Source organism: Lathyrus oleraceus, chromosome 1 (genome assembly GCF_024323335.1).
Source record: "Lathyrus oleraceus cultivar Zhongwan6 chromosome 1, CAAS_Psat_ZW6_1.0, whole genome shotgun sequence".
Classification (NCBI taxonomy): Eukaryota; Viridiplantae; Streptophyta; class Magnoliopsida; order Fabales; family Fabaceae; genus Lathyrus; species Lathyrus oleraceus.
The window spans coordinates 416,301,015-416,312,372 of record NC_066579.1 but is presented as its reverse complement, the minus strand read 5'-3'; the positions used below and the strand labels follow the sequence as shown (position 1 = coordinate 416,312,372).

The 11,358-nt window shown below is 34.4% G+C and overlaps 3 protein-coding genes across 3 annotated transcripts; 2 read left to right on the top strand and 1 right to left on the bottom strand.

Moving 5' to 3' along the window:
- Positions 1–620: 620 nt before the first annotated feature.
- On the top strand, positions 621–3,178 carry LOC127077535 (pentatricopeptide repeat-containing protein At4g04370). Its single transcript, XM_051018724.1, has one exon. The coding sequence runs from the start codon at positions 808–810 to the stop codon at positions 3,133–3,135; it is 2,328 nt and encodes a 775-aa protein (XP_050874681.1). The 5' UTR covers positions 621–807; the 3' UTR covers positions 3,136–3,178.
- Positions 3,179–3,583: 405 nt separating this feature from the next.
- LOC127077567 (uncharacterized) lies at positions 3,584–4,754 on the top strand. The gene is made up of 3 exons (XM_051018726.1): positions 3,584–3,907; positions 4,080–4,103; positions 4,293–4,754. The coding sequence occupies exons 1-3, from the start codon at positions 3,721–3,723 to the stop codon at positions 4,616–4,618; spliced, it is 537 nt and encodes a 178-aa protein (XP_050874683.1). The 5' UTR covers positions 3,584–3,720; the 3' UTR covers positions 4,619–4,754.
- Positions 4,755–5,236: 482 nt separating this feature from the next.
- Positions 5,237–10,767, bottom strand: LOC127077551 (glycosyltransferase BC10). Its single transcript, XM_051018725.1, has 10 exons — positions 10,158–10,767; positions 9,934–10,050; positions 9,531–9,631; positions 9,275–9,346; positions 9,071–9,152; positions 8,243–8,323; positions 7,984–8,025; positions 6,593–6,652; positions 6,241–6,387; positions 5,237–5,730 (listed from the first exon to the last, which is right to left on the bottom strand). The coding sequence occupies exons 1-10, from the start codon at positions 10,407–10,409 to the stop codon at positions 5,551–5,553; spliced, it is 1,134 nt and encodes a 377-aa protein (XP_050874682.1). The 5' UTR covers positions 10,410–10,767; the 3' UTR covers positions 5,237–5,550.
- Positions 10,768–11,358: the final 591 nt, after the last annotated feature.

The window sequence follows — 11,358 nt, the reverse complement described above, 5'->3', positions numbered from 1 at the left end:
CCAAGATTAAGATGTTCAATATATACCATGATAAATTTAAGGGAGAGTGTTTAAGTACTTAGTAGCATTTAACTTGAATAACAAGTTAACTTGAGTCACAAGTTTCTACATCATTACTATAGCACATACAATGTAGAATAACATAACCAAATGAGTTAATGCTAGTTGTTAGTTGGTTGAAGGTAGTTAGAGTACTCCCTTCTATATATAAATATATTGTAACAAACTTATGCACCAATTTACATTTCCACATTTTCCTCTATCTTCATCGAGTTTGTGATTTTCTCTAATTTTCATATGAAGATGAAGAATTTTGTGACCTCGAAAATAAGATGATTAAAATTTGAAATTGTACTATAAGCTGCTATAAAAAAAAGTTGTTGTAAATAATTATTACACAAACCATTTGACTTATATTTAGTGTCATCTCAAATTTTTGGATATTTTATGTAGATTAAAGATAGTTTAACGGTAACAAAATAATAGAAGTTATATTTAATCACAATTTAATGGTATAAATATTTTATAAAAGTCTATTTAATCACATTTTAATCTTAATAAATTTTGAACAATGTATAATAGTCTGCATTACACGCCCTTAAAGACGGTCACGTGAGCAGGAGAGGAAGAGGTTCTGTTTCGCATTTGGTGCATGAAAAAACATTTAAATTCTTGTAACAAATCTCAATAACTTTGAGACATTAGTCTCAGAATTGTGCGCCGAAATGTTTAGTTTATCCAAAATACTTCCTGTCAACTAAACCTGTCTTTCATATTCGAGCTTAGCAACTTCACAAGGAATGGACCATGTTCTCAATCAAGCCAAAACCGCATTCACTGCTCAGTCTCAAGGCCCAAAAACGGTTTATAGTATCACCACCACACCGTTCTTTCCCAGCTCCAGCTTCAGCCACCACCAATTCATACAATGCAATCATCAACCGCCATTCAACTCAAGGTTCTCACCGTCAAGTTCTCATCACCTATGCATCCATGCTCAATGCACACGTCGCTTCTGATGCCTACACATTCCCCAGTCTTCTCAAAGCATGTTCCTCTCTTAACCTCTTTCTCCCTGGAATTTCACTCCATCAACGCATCATCGTTAATGGGTTATCCACGGATTCCTACATTGCCTCTTCTTTGATCAATTTCTATGTTAAATTCGGGTGTTCTCAAGTTGCCCGCAAAGTGTTTGACTTTATGCCTGAGAAAAATGTTGTACCTTGGACTACCGTTATTGGGTGTTATTCTCGTATGGGTGATGTTCATGAGGCCTTTTCTTTGTTTCACCAAATGCGTTACCAAGGAACTCAACCCAGTAGTGTTACTTTGTTGAGCTTGTTGTTTGGTGTTTCGGAGCTTTCTGATGTGCAGTGTTTGCATGCTTGTGCCACTTGTTATGGGTTTATGTCAGATTTGAACTTATCAAATTCTTTGCTGAATGTGTATGCGAAATGTGGAAGCATTGGAGATTGTAGGAAATTGTTTGATTTTATTGATCAAAGAGACATTGTTTCATGGAATTCTTTGCTATCTGCCTATGCCCAGATTGGGGATTTATGTGAAGTTCTGCTGCTTCTCAAGACAATGAAGGTCCAAGGTTTTGAGCCCGGTTTACAGACTTTTGGGTCTGTGTTGTCTGTGGCTGCATCCAGAGGTGATATGAGATTGGGAAGGTTAGTTCATGGCCAGATTTTAAGAGCTGGTTTTGACTTAGATGCACATGTTGAAACATCATTGATTGTGATGTATTTAAAAGGTGGAAACATTGATGTTGCATTTAGAATGTTTGAGAGGAGTATAGATATGGATGTAGTTTTGTGGACAGCAATGATTTCAGGCCTTGTGCAGAATGAGAATGCAGACAAAGCACTTGCAGTTTTCAATCAGATGTTGAAATTTGGGATGAAGCCGTCTACTGAGACTATGGCCAGTGTGGTTACCGCTTGCGCACAAATGGGTTCTTATAATATTGGTACATCTATTCATGGTTATATATTAAGGCAAGAATTGTCATTGGATACTGCTGCTCATAACTCTCTTGTTACAATGTATGCAAAATGTGGCCACTTGGATCAGAGTTCTATTGTGTTCCATAAGATGAACAAAAGGGATTTAGTTTCATGGAATGCCATAGTTGCGGGATATGCTCAAAATGGCTATGTTTATAAGGCATTTTCTCTTTTTAATGAAATGAGGTCTTGTCGTCAAGCACCTGATTCATTAACCATTGTTTCCCTTCTTCAAGGGTGTGCATCCACCGGGCAACTACACCCTGGAAAATGGATCCACGGGTTTGTAATAAGAAATGCTCTTAGGCCTTGCATCTTGGTTGATACTTCTTTGGTAGACATGTACTGTAAATGTGGTGATTTGGACACTGCCCAAAGGTGTTTTAACCAAATGGAAAATCATGATTTGGTCTCATGGAGTGCCATAATTTCAGGATATGGCTATCATGGTAGAGGGGAAACTGCATTAAGGTTATACTCAAAGTTTCTAGAAACTAGGATTAAACCCAACCATGTGATTTTCCTCTCAGTTTTATCGTCTTGTAGTCATAATGGACTTATCGATCAAGGCTTGAACATATACGAATCTATGACTAGAGATTTTGGGATTGCACCAAATCTCGAACACCATGCTTGTGTGGTAGATCTCCTCTGCCGTGCTGGAAAGGTGGAGGAGGCGTATAACTTGTATAGGAAAATGTTCTCAGAACCAGCACTTGATGTGTTGGGCATAATTCTCGACGCTTGTCGAGCAAATGGTAATAATGAACTTGGTGATACAATTGCCAATGATATTCTCAAGCTGAGGCCTATGAGTGCTGGAAATTATGTACAACTAGCACACTGCTATGCTTCAACTAACAAGTGGGAAGGTGTGGGTGAGGTTTGGACTCATATGAGATCTCTTGGCTTAAGAAAAATTCCTGGTTGGAGCTTTATTGACATACATGGAATCATCACTACATTTTTCACAGATCATAACTCACACCCTCAGTTTCTAGAAATAGAGAATACCATGAAAATTTTGAGAAAGGAAATGAACAAAATGGAGGAACTGGACATTAACTTTGAAAGCAAAAGCACCCATCATTATAACATATGTTATGAAATGTTACTCTGAATTATATTTATTAATAGATCATTTAATTTTAAATCTTCTTTGATGTTTAGCCTATGATTATTTTAGTCTACATTTTTTTTTAAATTTATGGGTGAAAATTTGAGGTTAGTAGATAAACTAGCTAAATATAATTAGTTTTCTGATAAAATTAGAAATTGAAGAAAGCAATATACATATAAAAATAACATTAAAATATGCTTTTAATTAATATCTAAATTTTATCAATCAACATCAAACATGAAAAATATTAAGTGATAATTTAAAATAAATTTGTGCTGACTAATGTTAAAATATTTAGAAGTCATATATAATATATCAAATGTATATTTCTTTTTATCTAACCTATAAGTGTTAAAATGACTTTTATTTTATAAAAAGAAAATATTTTTATTTGAATATTTTTACAATAAATAACAATAGAGAAGAGTAATAATTAAGAAGAGAAACACACGTAGGCATGCATGTGAGTGAAAGATGAGAGTGAGAGAGATACGCAAATCTTGAAACTGAATCACCGTAACGAACCCAAAATCATCAAGATCTTGTTAATTTCCCCAAGAATTGCTGCCAAATCAAGAAAAAAAGATGAATAGAAGGCAGCAAAGGGCATTCAAAGTGTTGTTTTGGATTATGGGAATCTGTCTAACATGTTATCTTGCAGGACCACCTTTGTTATGGACTCTCCACGACACCTTCAGTTCTGATTCTTCTTCTTCTTGTCCTCCTTGTCATTGTGATTGTTCTCTTCAATCCCTTCTTTCCATCCCAGAAGGTTTCATTTTCATTCTCCTCTCAGTTTTCTACTTTTTTTATAGTTTTTTAAAAACGACAAAGATTGTGTTTTGTTTCTTAACTTATGTTGTTTGATTATTAACATAGTCACTGATCATGGTTGGTCTAACATTGGTTGTCGTTTTGCTGTCTCGGTTGGTTTTATGCTGCAGGATTGGGCAACAATTCTATTTTAGGTTAGTTCTCTTTCCTATGTTACACAAGAAAAAAAAAACAATAGGTACGAGGTAATGGTTACAATTATTATAAGGAAAATGTTATGTATATTTGTATTTGATTATAATTATACAAAAGTTTAAAAATTATAATTTTTAAGTTGAAAACTAGTACCATTGAAAATGATGTTTGATTATTATATTATATAGAATGCATGAGGCAGGATCCAGAGGTGAGTGAAGAAGCAGGGAAGAGTTTTACAGATCTTTTGTCTGAAGAGTTAAAGCAAAAAGAAAGTGAAGCTGAAGAAAAGCAAAGACGTGCTGATATATTACTGTTAGAGTCTAAGAAAGTAGCTTCACAGTATCAAAAGGAAGCTGATAAATGCAATTCAGGAATGGAGACATGTGAGGAAGCTAGGGAAAGAGCTGAAACGACACTTGAAAATCAGATGAAAGAAACTGCTTTGTGGGAACTTAGAGCTCGCCAAAGAGGATGGAAACCTTCAGGAAAGAAAGCTCTAGCCCGGTTTTGAACATTGAGTACAAATGTTATTATCTCAATTGTTTCTCAGTACTTGATTATTTCTTGCATTCATTGATTTTTTATTTTGCGGCACTTGATATATTGTTTAATGAGAAATAAATACATAAGATTCTTTTTTGGTTTCATTGTAGATTTTTATTCATCCATTGAATCATTGAATTCCTTGCAATTCACTTTATAATGAGCAGTGGATTTATCAGCTTTAGTCATTCTCATGAACCTTAACTTGCATTCCTATAGCCATTGATTATAATTCATTTGAGAACTGATGGTATTTAACAAACTGTATATTGCTTGTTTGTTTGTTTTTTTTAATACATTTGCATGACCTTTAACAATTTTCTGTGAATAAAATTCTGGAACACAAAATGTGTGACACTGTGAAGATAATGTGTTGAAGCATGTGACTTGATGCTGATTTTGAAGTGGGATAATTTCACTTAATCAAACTTTTACTTCTGAAAAAGTTTGATTGTTTTTCCAAGTCTTTCTTCAACTAATAACTTACTCGTCTCTCATCGAGTTTGAGTGATAAGGGAGGAAAGAAGGAATCTCTTTATCAGTCAGCAATGAGAATCGCATCAATCAAATATAAATTTTCCAGATATTCTAAAAACAAATGCGTTATTTTTACTAATAACATTCTGCTCTATGTGACTGATCATTGTTACAATTGTGATATGATGTACAAAACCTCTAACTGAGCTAGATAAAATGGTCCTATCAGCTTGTTACACAGCTTTAGCTATTTCAACCAAAGCTACAAACTTGCCTTCAAAACTTATGTGTGGAGTATGTTGTGTATAACACGAGGCGATTCCGTTGGATGTTGGAACTTTGGAAGTATGGATCTCTATGTAAGTCAGTTAGATATCAGTATACGGCTAAAGAGTGGTTTGACAGAAGCACAAGTTTCATGTCTCAAAGGTCATTGCCTAGTAATGCAGAAAGTTCAATGTGGCCAATAACTTCATCGCTCAACAAGCGCATAGCTGCTCCCCGAGAGAATTTCCTAGCAAACAAAAAACATGGAACAGAGGTTGAATTGCTGTGACACCATTCTGTCCGGTACTCGGTCTCATAATAAACATGGCTGATGTCCTGTTTTAAAAAAGAATACATGAGGAAAAGAAAATAGTTGCATGAAAACATGTAATCACTTCAACAAACATTAGAAAATTGATTTAATGATGTAAAGCCATAAAATCTTATTTTGAGCACAAAAGCGGAAAAAACAAATCATTTGCCAATAGTAGCAAAACAGATGACAATTATTTTTTTTTCCAATTATGAGCCTTTATTCAACTCTTCCAAGAAACATGGACACTTGGATCTTATCATAAAGGGGCAGTTTTTGTGTGCTTGCACCATGATATAGGATCATACTGTGTCCAATCAAGCATTCCAGAAATTTTTTCAAGAAAATTATATTTGCTTCAAGAGGATTTTCAACCATTCCAAGTTCTAACCCCAGTATGTTCCAGAGCAATAAAAAAAGAATGGGTTCAAATAAGTGAATCCTTCTTTTTTATCTAGTTTTGATTCTTAATCATCCATTTAAATCCAAAACTTGCTAAATATATACTCAAGTATGAGGAACCAAAAGATAACCTTTATTTCCTTTATCTTTCGAGGACCAGCATTTGCATAGCTGAAGGTAATAGGATGCCAGCCTTTATTATCTGTTTTTGTTGTCGACTGGTTCCACAAGGTATAGGTCACTGTTCTGCGCTCAAGTTCACCTTCAAGGCCGTGCAGCTAGCAAAATAGCACAAAAACAGAAATCTATAATATGATTTATTGTTATAAACAATAGTCAAGCAAATTAACCCTTGAAGAGTTATTGCACACTATTTCACTAAGGTCATTCGGGAATAAAGCAAAAGCAATAATATGTAGGATTGAAGAACACATCCCCTGACCAACAAATGTAGATAATGAGAAAAAATATATCAATACTTACTGCAAGCAATGTCTGCACATAGTGCTCATCTGGAATACAGTTGTGCTGCTTCTGAAGTTTCTGCACTTACACCAAAACCATATCAAATGATTATCTATAAACCATATCCATATCAAATAATAATAAATATGAAAATATACAAATCTTAGCGTAAAATAGTTAATGAGTAGCATCACAGCATCATCAGTACTATAAACATTATGGTTTCATCATACTCAGTCTACTGTTGACACTGACAACAAAGAAAATATCCATTCGATGTTCGATTTGTGGGTGTGAAAAGTAACCCACCTGAATAATACACTCTCATTAGATGTAAAAAAAAGCAATTCACTTTTAGCCATAATGCTTCACTCATCAAATGTTCAATCTCAGTCTCCTTTAGATCTTTGACAATAATTACCTACTAGAATTATGCTACAAAAGGGAAAGTGGGAATCCAAATACTCTATTGCTGATAATTAGTTTTCTCAATGTGTTTTGAAACAGAGTTTCATCAAAAGAAATTCACAAACTAGTAAATTAGAGACATATCATCCCATGACTTGTCAATGTTTTGAAAACCAGACAGTTAAACTGATTAAGGGTGGTTCCCATGACTTATTAATGTTTTGAAAACCAGACAAGTTAAACTGATTAAGGGTGGTTTTCCTTGTTTACCAACTTCAAAGATGGTTTTCGGAATTGCAGTTCTAAGAGCTTGACAGGACAAGTCCATAGACTTCCGTTCAACTTTGAGAACTTTGCTACTCGTATAAGACATATTCTACACGAGGGAACACAGCAGCAGCTTATGATCTAGTTTGATTTTAAAAAAAAAAGGCTTAGTTTTAGTTTTGGTTCTCATGTTTGATTCAATTTGAGGTTTTATCCCTCCATTTCTAAATCCGAGATTTTAGTCCCTCAACTTTTTAAACCTTTGACATTTTGCTCACTTGTAAAATCATGGCAAAAATTTTGTTATGTCAAGTGATATGATAATGTGTAGAATTGTCATGAGAGTTTTAAACAAAAATGGGTCAAAACAGGCGAAAAAACATGTACTATAGATTGTAAGGAAATCAGTCAAATTGAACAAAAATGTCATCATATCACTTGTTATGTCATCATGTCAATTTTCAAATTATCATATCACCTTCCACACCAGTTCACTTGTCAAAACATCAAATTTTTAGTCTCAAATTTCACATGTGGATAAAATGAATACAAATTTTAGAAAGTGAAAACAAAATGTTTCAACAAAAAAAACAGGGTCTAAATTTTCTATTGTTCAGATACAATTATTTGGAGCTTCCAGTATAATCAAACATTTCTTCAAAGCATCTACCTTTCAACTAATAACTCCCTATTAAAAGCAAAGAATGTAAGAAAACTCAAACTAGACCACTTACAAGATTCAGCTTTCCCTTTCTGATATCAATTGGTGGACGCCTCTGCCAAGCAAGAAGGACATTAGATAGGTTTTTCAATAGTATTAGCATATTACAGACTTGCAGTTAGTCCAGTCTAGTATAGTAATGTATGCTAAAGAGTTCAGTTTTGAATTCTTTTTGATGATTTTGATGTAATATCAACAAACTCTAATAAATGAATACAAGAATGTAGCCAATGTAGTATTGTAATTAAGCTAACTAATGATAGCGCACATACCTTACAGTATCTTTTAAAGACAGAGAAGATAACTTCATCATCAACAATCACTTCTGCATGGTTACGAACTAAGGTGACCCACTGGAAAAACATGATAAATTCAAATTAGGACATAATTTTTAGGATAAAAAGGTTGAAGATTTCATCCAACAATCCCAGTTTAACAACTACTGCTAAAATTCCCATATTAGAACTTACCCACAAAACATTGAAAGTGGAGCACTATAACTTTATCAGTAAGCACTAAGCATTTAGCATGTAACCAGTGTCAGCTCTGTGAAGCAACACTGGCTTTAGTTTGTAGTAGTGTGATAACAATAAACTATTTGTTCCTCAAGTACGTTAAAAAAAGATTGCATACATCTAAATATTCACATCTCTACCATATTCTATAATTGGCACATCTAGTTCTATAGTTTGGCAAACATTTCCTTATACTCTGTCAATCCTTCAACAAGCCAAATTGATGCTTCATCATCAGCTAGTATCAACTAAATTTGTGAGTGAACAAAAAAAGAAGCTACTTTTGTACGGAGATCCGCGACCGCGATCTGGGCCATGGCATAATGGTTTATTATGCGACTGGAAGTTCAATGCAACCTCAATTGAGACTACAGCAGCTGTATTTGACGATGATTCAAAACGCTGCTATTATCATGATCACTCTTTAAAACTTTGAATTACACCTAGACAATATGTTGCATTTGTGCAACAAATAAAAAAAAACATGACTGTAGACAAAAAAAATGCCAAGAGAAAGGGTCTAGTATGATTGGAATGAATAACAATGAGGTTCAGTAAGACAAAATCAAAGATAAGAAAAGTAACCTGGGACCCTTTACGCCATTTTTCCCTTGGTATCTTAGGTGACATTTTAGGGTTGTAGCGACCCTCTTTCGCATCTAGAAAGCTGTAACAATATAAACAAAACAGTTCAATTCACCTGTCAAATATATAAGTGTAGACTGATTATGATCGAGCAATAAATATAAATAAGTGCTAAGCACCTCAAGAACCAAAGCCTTCTTCTACCTGTCCACAAAACTCCTTGGAGAAACCATGATATAATTGTACACATAGGAAAAGTTGTACAGAGGAACACAGCTGCACAAGGAAAACAGAAACTCAGTTTCTTATCATAGCCAAGTAATGTTTATGCCAAAAAAAAAACCCAGGTTCCAACACATCCCTGCCTCAAGAAATGTTAAGAAAACAAAGAAAGAAACAGACAAAGAAGATAACAATCTAGAAAAAAACTTATGTTAATACAAGACTTGAAAATACTAACCTATCCGAGAGAAGAACAAATCTTTGATTTGCAGGGTCTTCCAAAGCCGCCGACAATAACAGCCTTTCAGCCTGAATCATACTTGATTCCCCCCATAAAACCTAAGATATACAACACTGAATTCTTAAAAACAGGTGATAAAACATGTTCATGTATTTGGGTTATTTGACTAAGCCAGAAACAAAAATATGAAATTGGCTATGATGTCTCCATCATGCAAGCATCACATTACAATTATTAACTTGTTTAATCACACATAAATGACAAAAATAGAGACTTTATAACCAATTTTACACAGTCTAAAATCACACAACACTCCAACTTATATAAATTCCACCCCATATGCTATTAATTTTCAAATAAAATGAAACCTTTGAATTCAAAAAGAGATCTTTCAAGTCACCTGAATGCTATTGCTGAGTTGACGACCGTAAAAGAAGTGAGACCTGCTAGTAGACTCATCCAACACAAACCCTGGCGCTGAATGAACATATATCGAGAAATTCGAAACGTCACCGTTCTGCAGAAGAAAAAAAAACCAAAACCGTTGAAATCATCCCAAAAATTCAACAATCAATCAATAAAATACTAAAAAAAGGAAGAAGAAGAAGAAGAAAGAGTGGGAACCTGAAAGAAAGCCCCCCAAAGAAAATCAAGCGGAACATTGCGGCGAACGAGGAACAAGAAAGCGATTTTGGGAGGACCATGATAGAAAGCTTGAGAAACTCGAATTGAGGGTTTGGTAGAATTGGAGTGAAGAGTGAAGAGAGCAGCGGTGACTAAAACGACGACGCAGAAGACGAAAACGGAGAAGAGGATGAACAGCTTGCAGCTTAACCTACTTGACACGTGGCGTCTCTTGACAATTCTTGCCGCCATTTCCAATTCCCAAACCAATTATATCAAATTTTTATTTATATATCTTGTTAAAAATAAATGGAAAATGGATATATATATGCTATGTTGATGGTGATATAACCAATTAGTAATTAATAGAAGCAATGTATGATGAACAAACGAGAATGATGAACTGGAATTGGTGGAAGATGGAAATGAAACAGCACTTTCCTTTTGCAATACTCTTCAATACATGTTCGTTTCACGAGACATGCGTTGCTAAATCCGCGAGTCGAAACGTTGTCGTTAGGACTAATTTAACATGTAGTAAACGTGGGTCCCACCCGAATCAGGACTCAGAGACGTGTTATAGTAGACTGTAGCGCTGAAAGCGGCACCGTCGGTGACGCTGTTTTGGAATGCAATGCAAGCAAGGAACGCCTGCTGTTTTTTCTTTTTATTTTAAATATGATAAACACTCTAATACACCATTTAGTTTTCAATGTCACGTGAATAGTTTATATTAACTTACTTTAGGATTATGTTTTATCATGTCACCCATTATACCGAACATCTCACATATTTCAATAATATTCATGGTGTTTTTAATGAATTTTAATATGAAAATCAGAATAAAATAATTTTTTTATCAAAATAACTCAATTTTTTAAGAAAATCTCCAAAATAATCATCATTTCAAAAAACATTCCAAAGAATCATACTTATAGGAGGATTAAAAATTGAAGGAGACGTCAATTGTATTAACTAGGGCACACGGTGCAGTCAATCCAATTGGCGCCCATGTATATTTTTACAAAGGAGACGCCAATTGGATTGACACCTCAGTGTAAAATGTAATTTTTTTTGTTATAAGATGTGTTGTGTGAATATTTTTTCACATCTTATTTTATCATTTGGCAATCATGTTTGATGTTTGTCGCCGATACGGAAAGGTGATTTATGCGAGAGAAACCTCAGATGCTGATGATGT

What these genes read in the sequence shown, in the direction of transcription:
- LOC127077567 (XM_051018726.1), top strand. Translation starts at nt 3,721, where the DNA reads ATGAATAGAAGGCAGCAAAGGGCATTCAAAGTGTTGTTTTGGATTATG. An exon ending in CCTTCTTTCCATCCCAGAAG is followed by an intron (nt 3,908 to 4,079) that starts GTTTCATTTTCA and finishes TTTATGCTGCAG; the next exon opens with GATTGGGCAACAATTCTATT. An exon ending in GGGCAACAATTCTATTTTAG is followed by an intron (nt 4,104 to 4,292) that starts GTTAGTTCTCTT and finishes TATATTATATAG; the next exon opens with AATGCATGAGGCAGGATCCA.
- LOC127077535 (XM_051018724.1), top strand. Translation starts at nt 808, where the DNA reads ATGTTCTCAATCAAGCCAAAACCGCATTCACTGCTCAGTCTCAAGGCC.
- LOC127077551 (XM_051018725.1), bottom strand. Translation starts at nt 10,409, where the DNA reads ATGGCGGCAAGAATTGTCAAGAGACGCCACGTGTCAAGTAGGTTAAGC. An exon ending in TTTGGGGGGCTTTCTTTCAG is followed by an intron (nt 10,051 to 10,157) that starts GTTCCCACTCTT and finishes TTTCTTCTGCAG; the next exon opens with AACGGTGACGTTTCGAATTT. An exon ending in CCAAGGAGTTTTGTGGACAG is followed by an intron (nt 9,153 to 9,274) that starts GTAGAAGAAGGC and finishes ATATTGTTACAG; the next exon opens with CTTTCTAGATGCGAAAGAGG.